Raw genomic sequence first — 26,739 nt, forward strand, 5'->3', positions numbered from 1 at the left:
TATCATTGAGAATTTGAGAATGGGAATAAAAAGATATGGGAAAAATTAAGCATGGAATAGTGATTAGAATGAAAGAGAAAATATAATGAAATGCATCAACTTACCTTTTATTAAAATGATAAAAAAATGAAATCTTATTACATAAAAAAAAGCCCTAACATTATTCTAAACAAAATCCCAAAATGATAAGCAACATCCAACCAACCTTAACATCCTTATTTTTTTTCAAAATTATGCCACCGTGTGATTACGAGAAGGGTTTTGGTTGACATTCAACCCCCTTGATTCATCGAAACTCAGCAAACCTTTTTGGATCAAACTTTGCACCTTGTGTTTGAAAGCAAGGCAAATTTTTATAGAATGACCCACGTTTCTATTATGGTAATCACATGTGGCATTAACATCATACCATTTGGGATAGAGTGTCTTTAATGGTTCTAGAATAAATAGAGATATCCAGTCTTTTTTTATTAGTTCTAGGAATATCTTAGTGCAAGTTATGAGAATAGGATCAATATAAGCCTTTTTTTAGTTATTCCACAATCTTCTCAAATCACTCACTTAGTTATTAGGCCTAGAAGCTAATGTAATGATATGACTAGACCCATATATAAGCACTTAAAAGGCTAATTGGTAGTGTAGACACCCAATTTGGTCCAGGCCCGGATCAATTGAGCCTGGCCCAAATGGGTAAGCCCAATTTGGTTTTTGTTTTGTATTATTTTATTTTTTTTCCTTTTGTATTTTATGAATTTTATTATTTATTTATTACTACTATGTATTAATATATGTATATCTTTATTGGTTTATTTTTTTTCTGTTAACATTTATATGCATTTTATTTATATAGTTATATATTTATTATTATATTATAATTTATTTATTATTATTATTATTTTTTATCTTGTAATATTTTTTTTTGGATTTATCTTATTTTATTTTTAATTATCTGTTAATTTTTTTTTCATTTATTTGATTTTTTATTTATCTGATTATTCTTTTTTTTTTTTTTTTGGGGTTGTGATTGAAGGCTGAAGAATCCTACCGTGAATGGGGATTCAATTAAGAGTCCAGATTGGATTCAAAGATTGAATCCCCGTCTAAAGAGGAATTAGAATTGATCAAAAACTCCTGATCAATCCCTATAAAAGGGACCTCCTGGAACAGAACAGAACACAATAAAAAAAAAAACCAGTAAGCAAAAGCTACCAATTTGAGAGAAAATGGGTGTGTAAAAAATTTTAGAAGGCTAAGAAAAAGTTTAGAGGTGTGCTGGGAATTAGCAAAAATTTTTTTTAAAGATTTTTGGTGAATTTTTTCTGGAAATTTCTGAAAAATTCCAGATTTCGGTTGAATTTTCTAGCGAAATTTATATTTTTCGGTGAAAATTTCGGCCAACTTTGAAGTTTTTGGTGAGCTGCCTAGTTTTCGACAAAGGATCCTAGAAATCAACTAACTTTCGATGAAAAACTCAGATTTTAACGAAATTTTTCAGAATTCGATGAACATTCAACCGAAGTTCTTCGGCTGTTTAGAGAGAAGCGAGAGGAAAAAAGAAGAAGAGAGAGAGAGGAAAGGAGCTTTCTACCAAAAAACAGAGGGAAGAGCCTTATATACCCTCTCAAAATAACGTCGTTTTTACGTTAAGTGACCCAGAGGATCCGCGCGTTTTGTCGAGATACAACTCGACCCGAGCATCGACCCACTTCTTGACCCGCGCGTGTCTTCTCCCTTCGAGCCGATAGTCGAGCCGAGCCTTAAGCCGAGCCGAGCCGCTCCAGATTTTTTTTTTTGAATTTATTTATTTATTTGTTTATTTTATTTATTTTTTTATTTATTAGATTAAGTTTATTTAATATTCTTTTTATCTTTATTTTATTTTTTATTTTTACTTTCCTTTATTTAATTTTTTTTCACTTTTATTTTATTTTATTATTTTTAAAAAAAATAAAATTTCAAAAAAAGGGATTTTTAGGGAAAAGTTGAAAGTATCAATTTTCCTTAAAAATCAAAGTTTCAAAAAAAATATTTTTTTGAGAAAAAGTTGAAAGTATCAATTTTCCTTGAAAATCAAAATTTCCAAAAAATATTTTTAGGGAAAAGTTGAAAGTATCAATGTTCCTTAAAAATAAATTTTCAAAAAAAGGATTTTGAGGAAAAGTTAAAAGTATCAATTTTCCTTAAAAATCAAAGTTTCAAAAAAAAAAATTTTTTGGGGAAAAGTTGAAAGTATTAATTTTCCTCGAAAATCAAAGTTTTCAAAAAATATTTTTAGGGAAAAGTTAAAAATATCAATTTTCCTTAAAAATAAATTTTCAAAAAATATTTTTAGGGAAAAGTTGAAAGTATCAATTTTCCTTGCACAAAAATAATTATTCTTTCCTTCCTTTTTATTTTGATTTTGATTTTGATTTTTCTTTAAATAATCCGACGATAGAGCCTTTGCAAGTGGAACAATAGTTTTTCTCGCATACTCCTGAGGTGAGGGAATTTTCTCAATTTTTTGCTAAAAGTATTAGAGTCAATTGAGAATGATTTTCAATAGTTAATTACTTGGTAAAATTTTAAGGCTCATTAGATAACACAAATTTAAATTGGTACCATCTTTTGATGGGCGTTGTGAGGGTGCTATAATCTTCCTCACACGTAACCGAACTCCCGAACTCTGTTCTGGTTAGTAGACCTGAACCTATTCTTTTAGAGACCTTTAAACTTAGGTGTTCCCTGAAAGGATAGATTCTTTAGGTGGCCAATCGCACCTAGATAAAAAAGATTGGTGACGACTCCCTAAAATGAATGTCTAGCGATAGATCCCTGGATCTAGAATTGGTAGCTTAATAGATAAGCTGATTATGGATATGGTTAGTAAAAGGTCTACGTGATACCATTAACTACAAGATAATAAATAGGATGAATAGCTAGTGGATATGGAGCATAGCTTCTAAATTGTTGTCCTTCGAAATTCACAGTTTAGGCTTCAGTTTCTTTTTTTTTAGGCAATTTTCCTTTCTTGATAGGCTTTTCTTCTTAAAGCTTGTCACTCTTGATAATATTTTTAATAATTTCTTCTAAAATCACTATATTAGTGAAGTTTTTCGTTGCATTTTCTATCTTTTTTTTGTAGTAAAGAGATTTTAAAATACTTACAAATAGCATCATAGTCTCTTTCTCAGTCAAAGGTAATTAAACTTGAACAGCTATATCCTTTCACCTTTGGGTATACTCTTTAAATGATTCAATCGTCTTTTTCTCTATATTTTGTAAAAAAAATGATTAAGAGTTAGATTTATTATATGCCAATACTGACTAATAAAGTTGCAAGCTAGCTCTTATCAAGTGAATGTGGGATCGATTCAGCTAAACATATCATCTCATCACAGAACTAGTAAGGTTATCTTAGAATATGTACATTAGTAGCTTTTCATTATTAATATAGGTAAAAAAAATTTTACAGTACATAGTAACATGAGTTATTAGACATTTTATACTATTATACTTTTCAAATTTAAAAACTTTAAATTTTTTAGGAATAACAACATTTGCCCAACAACATCCATTAAACTATAGAAACCAATTTCCTCCACCACTCTTAACTTTTATTTGAGTATATTCATCTTATTATCACCTATTGAATTCCCCAGCGACTCGATTGTTTTGGTTTTTAATTTTTTTTTCTCAAAACTATCTAGGTTGAAGATTTAAACTGGCTTTACTACCTTATTAGTAAAAATAAGATTTACATAACTCTAGTAATGCCCTAGATTTAAAGCCAATAATATTCTGGAGTATGTATACCCTATAAGGTATGTAAACTACTAGGGTGGTGCATCTTATGTGGATTAGGCTTGATGTGACTCATAATTAAGAGGATAAAAAAGATCAATAACATCTTGTGATAGATGATTTTGTGGGCTACCATCTTGTTCTATGATATTTCCTTTATTTAACTTGTTTAGGGCTTCTAAAATTTTACTCAAATCTCCCTTAAGTTTTTCTTAGGCCTTCTTTATTTTTTCCAGATGATTTGTATTTTTTTGTTCCATTTACCTGGTCATGCTCTGGCGTTGTATTAATGGTGAATGTCTTGAACTGAGTTTTTAAACGATTGAGCTATTTTTGAACCTTATACCATAATTAGCATGCTCCATTACCAAATGTGTATGTAAAAAAGCTTTTTAACCTAACTTTTTTAAGAATCTTATATGCAGAAATGTATGAATGCATTGAATACTTGACATAACAAACTATGATTCATAAACACATGAATGTATGCACAGCAATGTATGACTACATGTACCAATGTGTCACATTATGATGTATGGATGAATACATATGTTAGTGATGCTAGATTAAGGATACAACATACAATAACTTAACAATAAATAAGGATCAAATAACATTTTTCATGAAGGTGATATGAATGAAGCACAAAAGGTCCACTCATATATCTTAACTATGGTTATATTCTAATGATGGGTAGATAGGGTTTTAATTTAAGGTTGGCTTTTTATGTTTTACTACATGTGGTTTGGGTTAAATCTAAAGGTTTCTAAATTGTTCTCACATCATTGTCCATCATAGATTAGTAAGACACTTCAATCTTCGCCCATCATAGGCTACAAATGAAAAAGATTTAATTTGAGTGAGAGTATTTTACTAGCCATTACGAAGGCTACCATCTCACGAGAGCGTGGGTACTTTATTTTCTTCTAAAAAGAATAAAATCTAGGCATAGAGCTCATGTAATACGCATGCATGTGTGAAAGAATATATATATATCTTTATTCATAATTTTCACAAGCCAAGTCAAAGAATAAAAGAATGAAAATAAATACAAACAAAAATGATCAATAATTTAAGACCAAGCAAACCAAAAACTAAGGATAATTCAAAATTAATTAATGGCTTGACCTCAGAATCTTCAGTGGAGTCACCAAACTATCATAACATATAGATTTGTAAATCTATAGCTAGACTTAACAAGATGAGTCACTACCAATCATTTTTGTCTAAGTGTGATTGGTCACCTAATTAATCTATCCTTTTAAGAAAATCCTAAACTTGACTAAGGGCCCTAAAAAATAGATTCTGACCTTTAAATAGAACTAGGTTAGAAAGTTTGATTACATGTAGAGAATGTTATAGCACCCTCACAACACCAATCTTAAGATGGTACCATTTAATTTTAAATTATCCTAACAATTATTTTAGTTTTAATAGTTTTTATTTCAATGTTTAAATAATGGAAATAACTTCTAAGATTTTTTCATTAATCTAGCAAAATTTTTAAAAATATTTTTTCACCGCAAGAATTTTCAAGAATCTCAATTGTTTTCTTGAAGAGGCTCCGTCATCAAAAAAAGATTTAATCATTTTTTTATTTTTATTTTTATTTTTATTTTATTAAAAATATATCTAATTTTTCCATTATTTGGGCTAAAATTAGAAATATTTTTTAACCTAGAAATATCTTAGATAATCATCCATTTGTGATTACTAAGAATTTCATCATTGAAATTTTTTTTATTTCTATTTCTAAATTTTTCACCATTTTGGTTTATTTAAAAAATTTTCTTAAAAGTTTCATTTCTAAATTTTTCACCATTTGAGTTAAATTTAGAATCTAAACTCTTGCTAGTTTCTTAATCCTTGAAAAGAAAATAATATGACAATTATTTTTTAAAGTCTCATTTAAATTCTTCCACTATTTTGGTTGAATTTAGAAAAAAATCTTTCACCTAGAAATCTCATGAAAATTCAAACATTTGTGATTTTTTTTTTTTAAATTTCATCATTGGATAATTGTCAAATATTTTCACCCAAATTTTTAAGTTTTATTTTTATATTTTTTATTTTTTTATTTGGAAAACATATAATTATTTTTATTGAAATTTCTTCCAAATTATTCCAATTTAGGTCAAATTTAGAGATATTTATCACCTAGTGATTTCTTAGAAAATTTACCATTTGAAATTTCTAAGATTCTCATCCTTAGGTAATTGTTAATTATTCTATAAAAAATTTATTAATGTTTTATTTTATTTTTTGTTTTTGTAAATACTTTCTAATTTTTCTTAAAAATTATACATAAATAGTCAAATAAATAAAATAAACAAACAAACAAATAAATAAATAGATAATTATGATAAAATACAAAGATAACTAGAATTTAAGAAGAAAAAACAAGTAAAAAGTAAATACCAAATATTGAGTCACGATTGATTCCAAAGCACCAGGGTATTTGTAACTATGTTTCTTCTCAACTCATTTCCTCAATACAGAACTCTCAAAAGAAAATCCTAATTATCCAAACCTAAAACACTAGAAAAGACAATAAAAAAAATCTCAATTTTTCTACTTTATTTTTACTCTTTCTCTCTTGATTTTTCTAATTGATTCTTGATTATCTCTAATTGATCTTAATAGGGTCTTTTTATAGGCCTTTAATCTCAATTACAATAAGAAAATGAGTTTTCTTAGTTTGAATCTCCTAATGAACTTCAACCTTGGATTTTTAATTCAAATGTACCTTTCAAACCAATTCCCTTTTACCATCATTTTTCAATTAAAACACTTTTAATTCAACAACCCAATTAGAATTAAACCCTCTTCAAGTTTTAGCAAAACAATTCTTTCCCTTTTTTTGTTTTATTTTTAATAATACAATACCAAAAATGAATAAAAAAAATTTAAAGCCTAATCTTAAAATATAAACTGTCCCAAACTAAATGGGGTGTCTACACCCGGTGTATATGGATTAACAACAGATAAAGGAGGTTCACCAACTACAACATAAATTAGAATTGTTCTTTTATCTTTATGACTACGAACCATAGCTTCAACTTCTCTATCTAAGCAAATTTTTTTTAATCCAGCATCCAAAGATAGTTGAGGAACACAGTAATACATTTCACTAGTGGACTCATAGCCTAATTTTATAACCTATTCTTGCACTTGAAAAAATGATAATCTATCTAAGGGAAAATCATCAACCCATGCAACATCCCCTCTTACCAGACCTTGTGAGGAATACGAATAAATAAATGATCAAGTTAATACATAGAATTGTTATTGACAAAAGTTTTTGTAGAGTGATTTTTATCAAAGGTCACAACAAAAACTAACCTCATACATCAACAATCTTGAACAAAAATTCATAAAAATTTACAAGTAAAAAAAAAAAGAGCTAAGCATCAGCATCATCGGTAACAATAGCAGTGGTACTTACATCATCAGTAGTAGTAGCAACAACATTGACTTGTGCCTTTCTAGCCTCACCCCCTTAGCCTCAACTCTAAAAGTGACCTCATGCTTGGCATCTAGTGTTCCATCTTCATTATATTCTTTTTTTTCCTCTTCGTTGGACTAATTTGGAAAATGTCTCGATATGATGTTGTTGATATCAATATTAAAGAGATTGAGGTTGAGGTTGACAAATTCAAATTGCACTTCATTGCCTAGCTCGAAGGCACTCAGCACATTATCCCTAGAGAACTCTACTTGGAACTTGAAGAATTCACTAGAAGCCTTGAAGTCATCTATACCTTTCTTTTTTACTTCTTCTTTCTCATTTTCCCCAACTTCTAGCTCTAACCTCAGCTTAACTATCTTAGCTTAAGCATCACTAAGTTTTAGCTCGGTCTACTCCATCATAAATTCTATTGAGGCCTTCTTAATATGGATAATCTCTAGCTTGACTATCAGTTCATCAATTCTCTTTCTCTGTTAGGCCTCCATCTTGTGAGATGCACTAAGGTTAGACCTCATGTTACCTAAAGCATTCGAGTTTTTCTTGTACTCTTCGCTCAGAATAACCATATCTTTTTCAACCTTAAGTAAATGGGTCATAGCAAGATACGCTTGGTGGAAGGCTTGGCTGGTGTTATCAATGGGCTGAGGTGAAAGCTTTTAATGGACTACATAAAATGAACTTGAACTTAAGCCAAAACAAAAACAAAGAACAATGATAAAATTAAACTACAATCAAGCAATACTCACTGATATAATGAATTATGACCTTCCAAAACCTCCTGACAAAAGTTTTTGTAGAATGATTTCTATCAAAGGTCACAACAAAAACTAATCTCATACATTAGTAATCTTGAACAAAAATTCATAAAAATTTACAAGTAAAAAAAAAAAAAGCTAAGCATCAGCATCATCGACAGCAATAGCAATGGCACTTGCATCATCAATAGTAGCAGCAACAACATTGACTTATGCCTTTATAGCCTTACCCCCTTAGCTTCAACTCTCAAAGTGACCTCATGCTCGGTATGTAGTGCTCCATCTTTATTATATTCTTCTTTTTCCTCTTCGTTGGACTAATTTGGAAAATGTCTCGATATGATGTTGTTGATATCAATATCAAAAATATTGAAGTTGAGGTTGACAAATTTAAATTGTACCTCGTTACCTAGCTTGAAGGCACTGAGCACATTATCCCTAGAGAACTCTACTTGGAGCTTGAAAAATTCACTGAAGGTTTTGAAGTCATCCATAGCTTTTTTTTTTTACTTTTTCTTTCTTATTACCCCAACTTCTAGCTCTAACCTCAGCTTGGCAATCTTAGCTTAAGCATCACTAAGTTTTAGCTTGGTCACTCTCTCATAAATTCCACTGAGGCCTTCTTAATATGGATAGTCTTTAGCTTGACTGTCAGTTCATCAATTTTTTCTCTGTTAGGCCTCCATCTTGTGAGATGCACTAAGGTTAGACCTTATGTTGCCTAGAGTATTTGAGTTTTTCTTGTGCTCTTCGCTTAGAATAACCATATCTTTCTCAGCCTTAAGTAAATGGGTCATAGCAAATAGACTTGGTGAAAAGCTTGGCTGGTGTTATCAGTGGGCTGAGGTGAGAGCTTTTAATGGACTGCATAAAATGAACTTAAACTTAAGCTAAAACAAAAACAAAGAACAATGATAAAATTAAACTACAATCAAGCAATACTCATTGATATAATGAATTATGACCTTTCAGAACCTTTTGACCATTTCAAGGTTCTCCGTTAGATCATCAGCTAGGATGTACTCTAACTTTGACAGATCATCTTTGAGCTAAACCTTAACACCCGAGACTCAAAATTTTTTAAAATAAAGAAAGAGACCTTAATTTTTTATTTTTTAGTAAGAAAAGGTACTATCGAAGAGAGCTCCTAATGAGTTGTGATCTTTATTTTTTGTAGATAGGAAAGTATTAAGCTGAGGAGCTTAGTTGCTTGCCACTGTGAGGTTAATGATCTTATTTTTCTCGTGAGAGAGGTTTTCAAGTTAGATCTTTTTACTTTAGGCCTTATTGAGCATGGGCTCATACTAGAATAAGGAGAAGTTAAAGTCCTTATTGGTATATATCTTTATAAGATCGAACTAAGTGTTAGATAAAAAATCAAATGAAATAAAGATCTTATAAGGTTACCTCACACTTATCTCAGTATTTTGTCTCATTTATTACTTTGAGAGAGGTCAGTTCATAGGCATCTATGATGAGCTCTCCCTATAGGTGTACTCTATTATTTTATCATAATCTGATAGGTCTAGGATGAAGAAAACAACTAGCACATCTACAAATTAGCCTGGCTTATTTATTACTTCTCAAACCTCCACCTTGACCTCAACTTAGGCCTCAACGTCAACCACATCTCATCTTTTTCATTTGGTTTTTGTTTCTTAAGGTAGAAAAAGAGCAGTTTTCATTTTTTGATAAAACTCGGGCAATCAATGAATAACATTTTATTGGGTCAAGCTGTTATATAATATCACGTCCTATCATTAAGTACTTTTAAATAAAAAAAATTCCTTAAATAGAGAAAGATCAAGAAGAATATCTAAATGCTGACAAGAAATGATAAAATCTATTATGTACCATACAAAATTAAGGGTAAGTTGAGTGATGGTTAAATTATAAGAATTAAAAATTAAAACAATGAAAAATAAAGTGAAAACTTTAGATCGATCACAAACGAATCCTAATATACCCAGAGTCAATGTGGCTCTAATTTATTGGTGACTTGATCTAAGAAGTTCAAAATTAATACGCTATACCCTTTTCTAGAAAAATGAAAGTTCGTTACCAAAGCACAGACATGATGAGCTGAACATATGTTAGCACAGTCTTCGAGATTGGCCTTGCCTTTTAATTCCCTCATTACACCTTTAAAAATCATACGAAAGTCGTAGGAAGTATATATAAGAACCTTAACCAATTCATCCTACCCTAAGGAATTTTTTTTCTCGTTACCATCTTTCCTATTAAGGGCACCATTCTCCTCATGTTTTTTCTCGAAACCCTTATAACCATTAAAGTCTTCATCACTAAAAGACTTAAACTCTTCAGCAGAAGTAAGATTTTGAGATGGTGCAGTGGTCGAGAACATCACAACCTCAAAAGAAGTAGAAAGAAAAGAAGACCTATCGGAAGAAGAAATGATGTTAACAAGAGTTAATCGAAGAAGAATAAAAGAAACAATAGAGGCATTTACAGGTGAAAGAATAGAAGAAAAAGAAAACTAATGAGATTGGACCCTATAAGGGGTAATAATCAAGAATGAGGGAAGGTCGGCCATAGAAGTGGACTGACTTGAGAAATAGAGAAAGGAGATGGATTCTCTAATTCAAAATCTATCTGAGAACATAACTTTTCTGTACTTAAAACTCGTTCTTCGCTTGCTAAAGCATTCTCATCATTTCATTGTTGTTTCTTTTTAGATATAGGGTTAAGCCAGTAGGTCATCTTCTAATAGTCCTAACCTTCGATGATTGGTAAGACTAGGTCGTTATCTTTCCTGAGTTGACCTCCACTAGGCTCTACCCTGAACTACCGACCTCTTCTTAACTGAAACTAGAAGACATGATAAAGAAAAAACATATTAAGGAAAGCAAAAAAAGTGGATGAAAAAAAAAGAACTGTAAGGTTAATGAGAAGAAAAGCTTTTAAGATTAAAAATTCTAAATCAGATGGAGAGTAAGAAAGTAAAAATGTTAGAAATAAAGACCTTAACAACCTTTTATATAATCGCATCTCAAATTAGATGAATGGCCCAGATTACACCATAGGTCAGAGAGCAAAATAGAAGACAACTTTTCATCTTTCTTATTCTAGATTTTACCATATAAGCTATCTCTTTCTTCATTTAATACCACTAGATTGGTCAGATCGGCTAGATTGGATGACTTTCTAAGATAGCTTAAACAAACTAAGAGATCCCCCAACTTGAACCAACCTGAAAAATCGATCGGTTCATTACTAGAATTTCAAAATAGCAATTCAAATTCAAACTCATAGAGAAAACATCTAAGTCTCACATTGACTAGATAAACTCCCATCTTAATCTCGGATCATCAAATTAAATGACACTTCAACAATCTTTAAGCCAACTATGCACTCAACCTAAGAGACACGTGCAAAATCAGACCTCCACTAGGCTAGACTATAGTTTAAGGTTAATTAACCCTAATGTTGACCTTCACACTAAAGTCGACCATGGGAGATTGAATCTCATGTTGCTCCCTTCACCTAGCCAACCTATACAAAATAGATTAATTACATATTCAATAGTTTGATACTTGGACTACTTGGTGAAGGGATAAAATGTTGGAGACATTTGGTGGTCAAAAAGATATGCTAGTTTTTTCTCTAAAAAAAAGCCCCTAGCAAATTCCTATGGGTAATTCGGACATTTATGCGAACCTAACATGTTAAGTCGACCTGACACACTAATGTCACGTCAGTTCGGTTATATCATTATTGTCTCTCATTAGTCCTTTACCTTTCATCTATAAATACAGACATCCAAGCATTATTATGACAAGTTTTCTATTACCTTAATTTATTATCTTTCTCTTTTTTTTAACCTCTTTTCTGACTTAAACATTATAGTACAAACGTAAGGAATAGCCTATGCCTTTACCTCTAACTACTTTTCTCTTGTATCTTTTCAAGAACACCCTCACATTGAAGCTCAACACAAACAGTATCTAATGGCAAAACCTCTAGGATCTTCCTTAAAAACCCCTTTTCGTGTAGGTGATAAACCCTACCAAGGGTTCGATTTGATTGAGAACCTTCCTCATGGACCGATTCATGTATGGTGTGGCAATGATACACAACCAAATAGAGAAGAGATGGGAACTTTTTACTCTGCAGCTGGAGACCCCATTTTCTTCATCATCACTCTAATGTAGATCGAATATGGAGTATTTGAAAGACGTTAAGTAAGAAACGAAAGGATTTCACTAACCCTGATTGGCTTAATTCTTTATTTTTTTATGATGAGAATGCAAATCTTGTTCGCGTTAAAGTTCGTGATTGCCTTAACAATCAAAGTTTGGGATATGTTTATCAAGATGCTTCCATGGCTAAATTCAAAACCAACTCCACGAAAGCTAACCAAGAATGTGGCATTAAAAGGTGGATTAGGGATTGCAATTGCGGCCAAAATGAATAAGAAAAAGGTAATATCTAGCAATCAGTTCCCAATAACGTTAGACAAAATTGTGAGTGTTAACATTCCAAGGCCAAAGAAACCGATAAGTAAAAAGGAAAAAGAAGATGAAGAGGAAATATTGGTAATAGACCAAATTGAGTTAGAAGGAGGTTTATGGTACATTTGGATAAACTGTGATATTAGTTTTTGTGAGATTGAAAACAATTATGGATGTAAGATTAATTATTTTACTAGTGAGATTAAAATAAATAGTGAGATATGTCTCTAGATACTAAATTAGCTACAACAGTGAGGTGAATTGTAATGAAAATAAAAAATGATTATTAACGACATTAAAATAAAATTTATATATAATAAAAATTTTACTTGATTTAACATTTATAAAATTAATAAATAATTAAAAAATTATTTTTATATCAAATAATAATTTTATTGATAAATAATTAAAAATTAATAAAAATAATAATATATCAAAAAATGAAAAAATTATTAAAAAATTTTTTAGTAATTACAATATTATGTAATGGGTAAAAAATGGAATAAAAGAAAAAAAAAAGTGGCCAGTTCGTCAATGGACCAAATTTTATCAGTGATTAAAAGTCACAAAACGCATCACACTATTGACACCCAAACAGATGCCTCGATCAGTTGGCATAAATTTTTATTACAAATGATCTCCCAGTGGAGGTGTAGTTGATTCCAAAAACCTTATTCACGAAATTTGATGTATATGTCAATGACGAGGATGATTTGACAATTGGACCAAACAACACCAAGTTTGCTGTGAGCTTTGTCAATGTGCCATACAAACACAAGGGTGTGAGAAAAATGAAGATGTGCTTGAGGTTGGGGCTAACCAATTTGTTGGATGATTTAGAAGCTGAGGGTGATGATAGTGTTGTGGTAACTTTGGTGCCAAAATAGGAAAAGGGTAATGCCAAAATTGGTGGTATCAAGGTTGAGTTTCATCACTTAATATATATTGATCGTGCTTCTTGGTTTGGGAAATCTTTGTTGTTTGTAGTCAAAATTTTTGGTTTTTTCTTTTCGTTTGAAGTTGTCCATATTGTTCTATAGATGTAGAACTCGATGAGCTAGTTTTTTTTTTTTTTTTTTAAATTTTCATCTGCTGCATTACTAAATTAAGACAGGAATGTTTTTATTTATCAATTTCTTTTTTGCAAGATATTAATAAAATTGGGATGCTGCTAACACTTTAAGAAAGGCATAGGATACAAGTGTTTGCTCATTTTTGCTTGTAACTATACGCAAAATAAAATTTGTCTAACTTTTCTTTTCTTATGATTTTTCCCTTATTTTTTTCAAAGTAAAAGAAAATTATATGTCAGCTTATATATTTTTAGAATAGGTCTAACACTATAGGGAAAGAAAGGTATTAACCTTAAAATCTATCAATAAGTAATAAGCAGATAGATTGAGATTATGAGAAATTGAGAATTATTATTTTTTATATATTTAAATTTATCAAGAATTAAATTATGATTACTAAAATTAAGATTTTGATATTCTATAGACAATACACTGTTGGCAGAGTTATTTACTTTATCATATTCAGAAAACCCTTTTTTTATAGGTTAAATTTTATTATCGAAAGAAGCAGGTTATAACCTGCTACAATGAAGACAATACTGCATCTATTGGGAAACTTAACCAACAAAAAATATAACAAAACAAAAGTGACTAACCAAAAATCTCTGGACTAAACCCCCAATTTTTACTAGGAAAACTTTGATTATAACAAGTTTGATAATTCCTTTTTTTTTATATATAAATTATATTTTATTTATCCAAAGAAATGGTAAATTGCTATAGTACATTCACAAGGCCTGGACTAGTGGAACTCCCAAGTATCCCACAGGGAATGAGTCTACTTTGAATCCCGTAGCTTGTTGAATTGATTGGATCTCTTCCTAGCTATTCCAGTGACATACATCTCACTTTTTTCATAATTAAGCTGCAGCCCTGAGAACAAATAGAAAGATTGCATAACCTCCTTGACACCAATGATTAATTGAATCCTTGCTTCACTTCACAAAAATCAACAAATTATCCGAAAAACATAAATGTGTCAGCTTGATCTTCCTGCACTTAGGATGACAGACAAACACTTCAAACTTGATAGCTTCATCTACCATTCTTCACAGCACATTCATTGCTAGAGCAAACAGATAAGGGGAGAGTGGATCCCCTTAACAAGTTTGATAATTCATGTGGTCCTTATAGCTAACTTTCAACAATCAAACTTAGCTTCTCATGTTTTAGCGTATAATTAACGTGAAACGTAAATGTAAATATGAATTGGAAGACTATAAATAAATAAATGGTATTAATATCTTTCGAGGTAGTTATGATCGAAGGTAAAAAAAAGCATGCTACTATATGAAGTTTGTAGCGCTTTCTAAAACCGAGTGGTGGTTTCCATTTAGAAGGTTTTCTCCATCATCCAATTCGTCGGAACTATCAAATTACCGTCGATGAAAAATGAAAAAAACTACGGTCAAGAGAGTAAAACGAGTTTTTCTTAATGGTCAGCTGAAAATGATTCTTATCTCTTTTTTCTTGGAAAAAATGCTTTAATGGAAACGGAAAATTTTAAAACTAGTCTCAGTTGTCAACTTATTCAGTTATCCTTCAACCACCTGGACCAAAATCCTCATTGGCCGTAAGCTTCAAGAAAGAGAGTACTATATATATATATATATAGTAATAGAATGGGAAATGTGAAGGTTTTCGAGTAGTACTGATTCTCAACCATCTGGCGGTCATAACTAGTTTTAAGATCAATTTTGTTTTCCTTTTTTGATTTGGGGTTGGGGTAAAGATCAAAATTTGTTCAATGAAACAACAGTTAGAAAAAAAAAAAGATTTTGAGATATATATATATATATAGTGATAATTGCGGGAAAAAAAAAAAGAGATATACTGATAATCTGATATAAATGATAGGGCAAAAACCCATAAAAATAATCATGGAAAGAGAATGACAACGTGTTTAAAGTTAGGGTTAACCTATTTGTTGGAGGAAATAATGGATGCCGAGGCTGACAACGATATGGTGGTGACTTTGGTGCCTAAATATGGTAAGGGTCTTGCTAAGATTGGTGGCATCAAGATTGAGTTTGCAATTAATTTCATGTTTGAAATTGAAATTGACAATTTCCCATCTGATTCTTTTAGTCGTTTTGCACAATATGATATCAGATTTAGCCAAAAAAGGTTGGCGTTTCTTGTGAATTTTGACTTTGCAATTTGATGTAAGCCCTTTTTTTTTTCCTTCTTTCCTCCTTAGATTATTAAATTAACTTTCATTTTTAGAAGCAACCAGTTTTTTAAATTTGAAAGTTACATATGCATCCTTAACTAATTGAAGATTTGATGCATGTATCACCTGTTGAAAGAGTTGAATTCAATTATTTTTTTAAATAAAAAATGAAAGATTCATACATCATTTAGGAAAAATAACATAAAAAATAGATCAAATTTGTTCATAATGTCTAATTAAAATTTAGAGTTTAAAGTTGATGTACTGTCACTTAATTACATAATAATATTTCATAAAGAAGTAATTTTAAAATTTTAAAAATAAATTCCTAAAAGTATTAAAATTAAATTTTTTTTATGAAATAGCATTTTAGAATTTACTAATAGTATATAAATATTATATATTAATAATGCATCCAATATAAGTATTAACAATTAAGAAGCAACTAGCCTTTAAACATTTCTGATGCTCTCTCCGTTGACCATCCATATTAGTAGTATTCTAATTCATGTTTTCATATGATACATACTATTTCAAGTGTTCATCTATGTTATGCGACTATACATTCTTAAGAGTTGAAAGTTACATCTAATAAGTCTCCAAGCCTTTAATTTAGTAATTAAAAACGTATAAGGAGACATTAAGAGCCTAATTTTAAACCAGATTTCCCTTCTTTTCTCTTACTTGTATTAAAACTTTGTCTTCCTGTTATAACAAAAAAAAAAAATTACTTCCAATATTAATTAATCAAAGAATTGATGCATATATCACCTACTTAAAGAGTTGAATTCGTATTTTTTTAAAATAAAAAATAAAAGGTACATACAAAATCAAATAAAAAATGAAAGTTATATACATCATATAAAAAAATAACAATGAAATAGATAAAACGTTTTTATAGTGATTTGCATATATAGTGAATTAAAAATTAAAGGGCAACTAGGCTTTTACCATGTCTGATGCTGTCTCCGTTGATTATCCGTAATAATTAGAAGTAATCTAATCCAAGTTTTCATATAATATATTATTTCAAGTGTTCCTCCATGCCATGCGACTTCACATACCTAATCGATGACAATGTCTGAAACAACATGGATTTTCTTAAAAAGCATAATGTTTTTTGAATCATAACAGCTGCGCCAACGGCACTTTTCTTACCTCTAACTTCAGGTATCGAAGAACCTCCAAAGTTAAAAATAACACCAATGAGAGCTCAACCTCCAACGCCATTGCCCAAACTCGAAGACGACCTGGACCTATCAACTCAGCCCACTTCATTCCCGAATCAAACTCCCAACACCTCCGTCTCTGGTCATCGGAAAAAAGGTAACGGTGTCAGGGCATGGCTCTTACTGGACTCGATGGGCCAGACCCAGGTGGAGGAGGCCGGAAAGCATGCTATCATGAGACGCACGGGTTTACCCCCTCGAGATCTTCGGATATTGGATCCGCTTCTGTCGTACCCATCAACGGTCCTGGGTCGAGAAAGGGCTATCGTGATTAACTTGGAGCACATAAAGGCAATCATCACGGCCCAAGAGGTTTTGCTGTTGAATTCTAAGGATGCTTCGGTTAAGCCGTTTGTTGATGAGCTGCAAAGCCGGATTTTGTGTCATTATCAAGCAACCAAAAGTCCTGGTTTAGTCCAGGTTTTTGTTTATCTTTGTTTATTGATTCTGTTTTATGGCCTTTTGATTTAGGTTTCTTTTTTTTCCTGCTTTGTTTTGGCATAAATGAAATTCACTTACTTGAACAACAAAAAATTATCTATTTGTTAGCCTAATCTCTTTTTTTTTTCTCTCTCTCTTTAGGATGTTGCAGTTGATGATTCCAACTGCATAATTCGAACTAGTTCCAAACATTGGTCAGCAACGTTTTCACAGCCTAAGAATCAATATGAGGAAGGTGACGCAGAAGAGAAACAGGATCTTGAGAACTCAGATGGATCAGAGATTCTCCCTTTTGAGTTTGTGGCATTGGAGGCATGCCTTGAAGCTGCTTGCAGCTGCTTAGAAAATGAAGTGAGTATCTTCCTGTCTGTTAGTTTGTCCTTGAACCATTTTCGCCATCATGTTGTGTTATTCGTTATATGATCTGTTCTCTTTTGGTTATCGTTTTCTATTGCCAAAGCAGGCAACAACATTGGAGCAAGAGGCTCATCCAGTCTTAGATAAACTGACCTCAAAGATTAGTACCCTCAATTTGGAGCGTGTTCGACAAATTAAAAGCCGGTTGGTTGCATTAACTGGGCGAGTTCAGAAGGTTTGAGTATTTTAAGTATTTGAACTATATACGCACATTGTCATTAGTTTGGCATGAAACCTCTTCTCTCATGTGATGGTAGATGCAATTTTTGAGTTCCACCAATTCAACAATGCTCTTGTTTCTAATTCTTTTGTTTCTTATTTTATTTAAGCTTCCACATTTAATTTAAATTAAGTATATGAATATATATGCTCATATTCAGGTGAGGGATGAATTGGAACACTTGCTAGACGATGATGACGATATGTCTGAGATGTATTTAACTGGGAAACTTCTTGAAAATTCTTCAACCTCGTCTATGAATGAGGGAGATGATATGGATGAAGAGGTTCTTCAGACATTGACGAGAGGCACTAAACAGTTTCTCCACTCATTTTCATTAACGATTCCCTCTTTTCAGTTCATTTTATTTGCAATCTTCTGTATCTCAGATTTGTCTCTGTATTGTCAGGAAAACAGCTGAAATCTCTTTGGCAACCAATTATGACGGTGATCTCCTAGACTCTGACAACCTCCAAGATCATTTATTTTGTGCTCCTAATTCAATTGGCAGAGCCAGCCATGGAACTCGTACAAGTACCACTCACAGTTCCATCATCAAGCACCTTGATGTAGAGGAGTTAGAAATGCTCTTGGAAGCATACTTCATACAAATTGATGGCACGATGAACAAGCTATCCACGGTATGTCACTTGCATTTACCACTTGATTACTGTCTCCTTTGTTGTCATCCAATAATTTGGACATGGTTCAGTATCGTCCTTAAGGAACTTGATTCAACATACTGGTACAGCTTTAAGCCATTAATCCAGCTGGAATCCTAGCTGATCGAGTTCATTTTATGGACTTGTTACTTCACTCAAAGTGGATAAGATTGATATTATAAACATTTTTGAAGAAAGGAAGGTGGATGAAATAATGCAAGGGATATCCAGATTGCTTCTACTATTGGACTTTTTGCTTTACTTATATGATAATAAAGGAAAATGCAAATATCAGAGTCTAAAAGTCTATAATCCCTGTAACTCTTCTGGAAAAGAACTCATGTTGCTTTCTGACGGCCACTTTTCATATTTTATTTGGAAAAGAAATTTAACTTCTGAATGTTAAAGCTGTATGACCCCTTTTATATATATTTCATTAGCATCTATTAGATCGTATGTTAAGCAAAATTGTATACACCATATATAATTTATGCCTTCATCCGCAGTATGGAGATTAGCTTCCTGTGATGCAGGTTATTGACATTAATTTTTCTCAATTTTGTTTCTTCTTTCTTGGAAGTTGAGGGAATATGTGGATGACACAGAAGACTACGTCAACATAATGCTGGATGACAAACAGAACCAGTTGCTTCAGATGGGAATCATGCTAACGACAGCAACACTTGTCCTCACAAGCTTTATTTTAGTTACTGGTGTCTTTGGCATGAATATCCAAATTGCGCTATTTGATTCAACCGTATCAGGGATGCCACAGTTTCTGTGGACAGTTGGAGGTGGTACCACTGGGATGATATTCCTCTACGTGATTGCTATTGCATGGTATAAATACAAGCGCTTGTTATAGTAGTTGAGACCAAGCTGTATAGCTTCTGAAGCCATGCATATATGGATGCTTTATGGGGACAAGACTAATGGGTACGTAATTACATTTATATATCCTGTACGTAGTGACCTGTATTACCCTGAATAAATCTCTTGAATGCTTTTTTAACGATTTGTAACTCTAATACATGCATTCGTGGCTGCAAAGTTTTTAGGCTTCTTTTTCTCTGGTTTCCTTTTCCATCCATCATTTTTTTTTTTTTTAAATTGTTACCTGTCTTTCTTTTTCTTTTTTTCTTTTTTTCAATTTTTACCTTCCGGAAGCAGTACCAGTTACCTGGCTATGTACAGAAACAAAAACCATGGATGAATAATCTCTTAAACCCGTAATTCCCCATCAGAAGTCAGACCATATAGGCTATTAATAGATTCTGCTGTCTGCTCCTTGAAAAGTTCTTCATCAGCCTGGAAAATCACTTAGAGATTAATTTTGCATATAAAAAGTATTGGCAATAAATCAGGTTTGTAGTAATATTAACCAATAATATATCTTACAAAAGAGTAAGGTAAACTGGGATCGAAATTGAAATCTCAAGTTACTAATTTTTGGTACCAAAACGAAAGAAGAGAGAGAGAGAGAAAAAAGAAAAACTACAAGGGAAAAATAATTCTGTAATTTGAGATGGATTGAAAGTGATCATGATATTTAAAATCTGACACTTAATCACCTTGTAATATTTATCTTCCATTATCAGAGCTTGGATGCGTTAATTTTTTATTCAAGTGACCCTCTCATTCCCATGTTCTTTCCTTCTTTTGTTTTTTTGATAAAACAAGGCTTTGTTTCAGACCTTACGCTCTCTTTTATCTTTTTCTCCGTCAAAAACTTCCACGGCAGCACTCACTCTACTCTCATCCCTCTTTTTTCCCTCCTCCTCCTCCTCCAACTGAGTCAACTCGCCCGAGTCACAACCCCACCCTCTGAAATGATGTCAGAGGAACTCCTCCGGTACTTCAAAACCATAGAAAAATCTCGCAAAAGAGCTCTATTTCACCGCGCATGTGTTATATCGTTGTTATAAAGTACTATTTTGAATTAATCCGAAAACATTTAATTTTATAATGAATTAAATTAAAATAATATTTTTAATTGAAAAAATAATCAAACATTAAATTATAAATTCAGCATTTAACCTAAAAAGAATTAGGGAAGGAGATGATCATGTGACCCTCATGTGATTAACAATTAATGGTATTCAAGCAAATGCTAATGGAAACACAACGCAGATTAAGGGTCAGAATTTAAACTTCAGGAACACTGAATCTGCATCAAATCACGATGTTTTTATGTAATTTATCCAAATAAACAATACATAAAAAGCTACTGGGCTATGCAAAATTGCATATACGAATCAAGGATAGGAAGGCAAAACAAAGAGCGATAAAAGTCTTGTAAATTGGGACAGCATCCAAATATATACTGAAAAGTTTACTCGTGATTCGTTGTTGGACAAAAATTTCTTATTTAAATGCATTTTAATTTTTAAAAATATTTATATTTTTATATATTTTAGTCAATATAATTAATTAAACTTATTGAAGCTTGCTTTAATAAAATGAAATATGATGTAAAAGATAAAATTAGTACTTAATTAAACATTTTATTTAATAATAAATAAACATATATGCCTATTAAGAAGTTAATTCTCAATTTTCATCATTCAATAATTATGTTAAAAAGTAAATATATAAATGTATTGTATAATCTTATTTAATTTAATTTAATTAAGTATATTATTTTTATACTTTCATTTATTTCTTTTTAATTATAAAATAATTATATAAATAAAACAATTTATAATAAAATATATAATTTATTGAAATAACATATAAGTATAATTCAAAATTAAAATCAATTTTAACATTAAAATCATAATTAATTAATATATTACAAATAATATAGTTTTTATTATTAAAAAATTAATAATTGAGTAATATTTATTGTATTTGATTAAGTGCATCTTTGTATCAACGTTTTTATTTTAGTCTTTATTTAATAAAAACTTCTCATCTCATTTTTTGTAAGTTTTGGTTTTTAGTTTATTTTTAATTAAGATTTTGATATACTTTTTATTGTTTATGTAATTTTTGGGAATTTTGAGCCAATTGGGGCCCTTAATTGAATTTTTGAGAAAAATAATAATAAAAAAAAAAGTCATCTTTGATATTATGTTGTGTTATATGTGATTTTTTGGAATTTTGTAAATTTTTTACTTGATTTTATGTGTTTTTTTCTTACTTGAATTTTTTTTAATTGAGGCCTTAGGGAACAAAATACAAAAACTCATCTTCCCACCAGCTCTGCCTTGATTCTTTTAAGCATTTTTTTATTTGTAGCACAAAATCTTTGACAAGATAATAAAATAATTTATTATTGGTTTAGGTAAAAACATTGAAAGATACAATATGTATTCTTTTATATTATACAAAGTAGAAATGAAATAAGACTATAATGACATAAAGTTGAATTCAATAATAAATAGAGAAAGCAATGTAAAAGTAGCTAAACAATAAAGTATGAATTAAATAAAGAGTTCATGCACGTGATGTTTATAATCTAAACAATTGTAACTGTAATCGAATTTTAAAACCTAAAAAAACAAAAGTAACAATAAAAAAATATAAAAACGCAAATAAATTAATCGTTGAAAACAACATAAACATTTCAAATTTCTCACTTTTTTCCTATTTTTTAAAAAATAAAAAAAAATAAACTTAATAATTTTGATAAATCAAAACCAAATCAAGCCTCTATATAATTATAGATGATTTCAATATGCAAAATTTCATTATCTCTATCTACTTTTTTTTTAATTTTTTTAATCTCTTTTTTTCACACGTCTTATTCCCTACTTTTTCTCGAGCCTTTTAATATTTTTTATTAACTTGCCACTCAACCCTTGTCATCATCCATGAATATCAAATTTCACTCTATAAATGTTTAAATTAATTTAAATACTTTTAAATGAAAAGCTAACTTAAAAATATAAACTTAACAAAAAATGGAGCCCCAACACTTATAATACATGTCAGAAACCCATACAAACCCACAGCCCAAATGAAAAACTTAACAGCAACAAATACTTTTGTCACTTGCAGGATCGTTGGGGTTACTCTTATGTAAAATCATGATCTAGGACCTAAAACTCCAATATCTGTTAAGACTTAACCTAAAACTATTCCACAACAAAGAAAGTCCAAAAAAAAAAAAATTAATACATCTGTCAAGCTTTTATCCCATATATAAAGTTATATAGATATATTATTATGGCATAGATGTTATAAATTATGTCTATAAAACATTGAAATGCCATAAAGATCCTTAATGGGTAATATACAATAGCAGTACAAAAGTGTACTACAATTGTGCTTTGTGTAGTATTATCACAAAAAGAAAGAAAAACTTTAGTACTGTCTGTACAAAAAGCTTTTCATATAAAAACACCTCATAACCGATACAGCTTTATCATTTCTATGCTTTTCAACATTGAATTAGTTCTCCGTCCGTAGTAAAGAAATATTTTAATTTTTTTATGAAATTTAAAATTTTCGCCAATAATAAAAAAAAAAAAAGTAATTTTCTTTTTATTTTTCTTCCCATAGAGACAGTAAGCAGCAGTTTGGTCCTTACTTAGGCCCGGAAGGGGATTTCAAAGTCTGGTGGGAATTTTGGGTCGATTGGCTCGAAATTGGGCCCAATAAGTGGGGCTGGTGGGGTGACTATAGCTTGACAACTTTGAGCCACTTGTTGAAGTCGAAGCCCAGAAACCCCTCACGTCCACCCCCCCAGCTTAATTTACATCAGGTCAGGTTTTCTTCTTCTGCTGGCTAGCCTTTGATCTCACCAGGCAAATTTACATGCATTGATCTTAGGAATTTTTCTAATTAAATTTAAGATCTTTTGTAAGAAAGAGAAAAAAAAAAAGTTTCAACTTAACTCTTTAAATGAAAATAAGCACATCAATTATTGAAAATAAAGTCTTAAGATCAAAAAAGTAGAGTGTAAAATTTAGTGTCGGCAATGGCAACTCTTAAAATTTTCAGAGCCTTTATTTTTGGCGACCAATTATTGTACAACTCCTTGATTGACTGTCATCCATTACTATTGCTCAGACAGGACATGCACGCTCAAAAAAAAAAAACAAGACAAAAAGCTTAAAAATTGCTACCTGCTACCACGGACATATCATATATATATATATATATATATATATATATATTATTGAAAAATAAAGTCTTGAGATTAAAAAAGTAGTGTGTAAAATTTTGTGTCGGCAATGGCAGGCCTTTAATTTTTCAGAGCCTTTATTTTTGCCAACCAACTATTGAACTAACCCGTTGATTGACTGTCATCCATTAGTATTGTTCAGACAGGACATGCACCCAATAAATGAATGTTTTGCTCAAAAAAGAAAATGGCTTTTATAAAAATTGCTACCAGGGAAATATCATACATATATATATATATATATATATATATATATAGATTTGTTGGTCTATTTGTTAGTTGATTCTCTTCCTCTTTAAAGTCTTGTTTAATTGTTTATATTGAAATTAATATTACTTTTATTCGTATTTTTTATAAAAACTATTTTTTAAATTATATATATAAATAATAATTTATATTTATTTTTATTTAAAATTATTAAAATTTTAATTTTAATCATTAAAATTAAAAATATTTTAATATTTTATCAACATATTGTTGAAAAATCACGTGTATGTAGTACTAACACATACAAATAGTATAGCAAACTCAAAATAAAAATAAAAATATATAAAAATATTCTACCAAACTTTAAATATTTTATTTCAAACTTAATCTATTAACAAATAAATTTTTACAATTATAAGATTTTTGAAATAAAAAAACTCATTAAAACTTCTTTACTCAAAACTTAATCCAAAATTCAATAATAACCTTTTAATAATTTACTTTGTTAGTTATTTTATTGGTGTCTAGATATCTGAGATTATCAAAATAAAATCAAAACATCTTATTTATAATAGTAAAACTCCTTGTACCTTTATTAAACTTCTGATGTAGGATTCAAGACAAACTCAAACTCTTATAACTTCACTTAACTTTTTATATAAGATTATGAAATTTAAGGTAAATCTCAACAAATCCTTCCCTGACTTGAATTTCTAAACATTTTCAACAGTATCTAAAAAGTTAATACGCTTGCCTTTTTTTTTCTTTTGTCACAAAAATCCCCTGAGCCTCCATTAAGCATATACAAATGATTTTTATCATATTTTCTTGTATAATCACACTATTATTTTTGTATACTTTTAAACTATCATTACTGTCATAGTATATGTACCATCGAGAATCTAACTCACCTAAAGTAATATAATTGTAGTTACAACTCAGTATATACATTACATGACAAAAGTCCTAACAATACCATTATGAAACCTAAGGTGAACACTTTCAATGCTTTGAATCTACACATTTTCATTGTTGGCAACCATAATATCCTCATACTTCTCATTCTCTTCCAATTCCATAAAGCAACTTTTATTATTGTAGATATAGACTGTAGCAACTGAATCTAAAACTCAACTTTTATCATCTTGTAAAGTCTGAGTTTCATCTACACAAGTCATCAACACGACATCATCACATCAGATACAATAGCAACAGTATCACTATTTTCTTCATCTGATTTTTTGTCATCATTCACTATTTTAAAAGTAGTTATATCCCTTCTCAGCTTCTTGCAGCGTACTTGGATATGTCTCTTTTCATCATAATAATAACATTTTATTTTAATGTAATCTCTATCTCTTGACTTGTATCTCTTTTTTTATTTATCAATCTTCTTTTGAATCTTTCATAAATCAAAATCTTCTACAACTAGTGTACTCTTTTCAGATTATAAGTTATGTGTTCCCATAAACCTTTTGTTCTCATACAATAATGTAATCACATCATCTAACTTCAAAGTAGATCTACCCATCAATAAAATCTAAACTAAAAATTTATAAAACTTAAGCAAAGATGACAATAAAATTAAAACTTTCTCTTCATTTTTTAACTCATCAATAGAAATCGTTAGCAATTGAGAAACTAATATACTAAACTTATTCAGGTTATTATGAAGACTCGTATTTTCTTTCAACTTTAAAAATACAGATCTATCTTTAAACATAATCTGTTAGTCAATGACTTCGATCATAAATACTCTCATGCTTATCACAAATTTTTTGAAGTACTTTTAGTCAGCACACTCTACTTTATCTTTAGGATTAACGCTAATATAATAGTACTAAGAGCTTTTTTTTAAAATTATATTCTAATTATTGTGAGACATTTTCTCAGGCTTACTATTTTCTAATATTTGATCTAACTTTTATTGTACTAACAAATCTTGAATCGTACGTTATCATAACATAAAATTATTCTTTTCATCAAATAAAGAATCTTAAACTTTAACCTAGGCATATTAGATATACCTTTTTCAGGCATCTTGAAATATTACTTACTTCATAATCTCTTGGGCCTACATTTCCTCTTCTCGAAACTTAAACCTCGAATCTCACTCTAATATCACTTGTTAGAAAATCACCCGTACGCAGCATCGACATGCATAAACAATAAAGTAAGCCCAAAACAAAAATAAGAACACACAATTATATTCAACTAAATTCAAAATGACTTATTTTAAACTCAATCTACCAATAAATAAAATTTTTATAACTATGAGACTTTTGAAATAAAAAAAATCATAAGAAATTTTTAACTCAAAATCCAATAATATTTTTTTAATAACTTACTCACTTAATTATTCTCTTAGTATCTAACTATTTAAAATTATCAAATTAAAATTAAAATATCTTATTTATAAGAATGAAACATTTATACCTTTATTATGTTCCTAACGCGAGATATAAAATAAATTCAAACTTTTATAATCCAACTTAACTTTCAATATAAATGATGAGATTTAAAATAAATCTTAACACATATTACATCGGTTATACTTTAAAATTCCTGAAAAATTTTATTATAATCAAACACATTTTTATTAAAAAAATAAATGATTAAGGCATCCTTTAAAAAAGTAAGACAAAATAATAATTAAAAAAACAATATTGGAGTCCAACTCATTCTGGTACTACTACTGCCAACTAAT

At 30.0% G+C, this 26,739-nt stretch overlaps 1 protein-coding gene and 1 pseudogene across 1 annotated transcript; both read left to right on the forward strand.

Moving 5' to 3' along the window:
- The first annotated feature begins 11,975 nt into the window (after positions 1-11,975).
- On the forward strand, positions 11,976-13,807 carry LOC149511333 (polyphenol oxidase, chloroplastic-like; annotated as a pseudogene).
- Positions 13,808-16,895: 3,088 nt separating this feature from the next.
- LOC111318755 (magnesium transporter MRS2-3-like) lies at positions 16,896-20,114 on the forward strand. The gene is made up of 6 exons (XM_089755303.1): positions 16,896-17,374; positions 17,537-17,746; positions 17,859-17,987; positions 18,193-18,350; positions 18,442-18,673; positions 19,275-20,114. Exons 1-6 carry the CDS (start codon positions 16,931-16,933, stop codon positions 19,557-19,559), a joined length of 1,458 nt encoding a protein of 485 aa, XP_089611429.1. The 5' UTR covers positions 16,896-16,930; the 3' UTR covers positions 19,560-20,114.
- Positions 20,115-26,739: the final 6,625 nt, after the last annotated feature.

The sequence above is a fragment of the Durio zibethinus genome, chromosome 26, assembly GCF_047325235.1.
Source record: "Durio zibethinus cultivar Kanyao isolate XHJ-2024 chromosome 26, ASM4732523v1, whole genome shotgun sequence".
Lineage (NCBI taxonomy): Eukaryota > Viridiplantae > Streptophyta > Magnoliopsida > Malvales > Malvaceae > Durio > Durio zibethinus.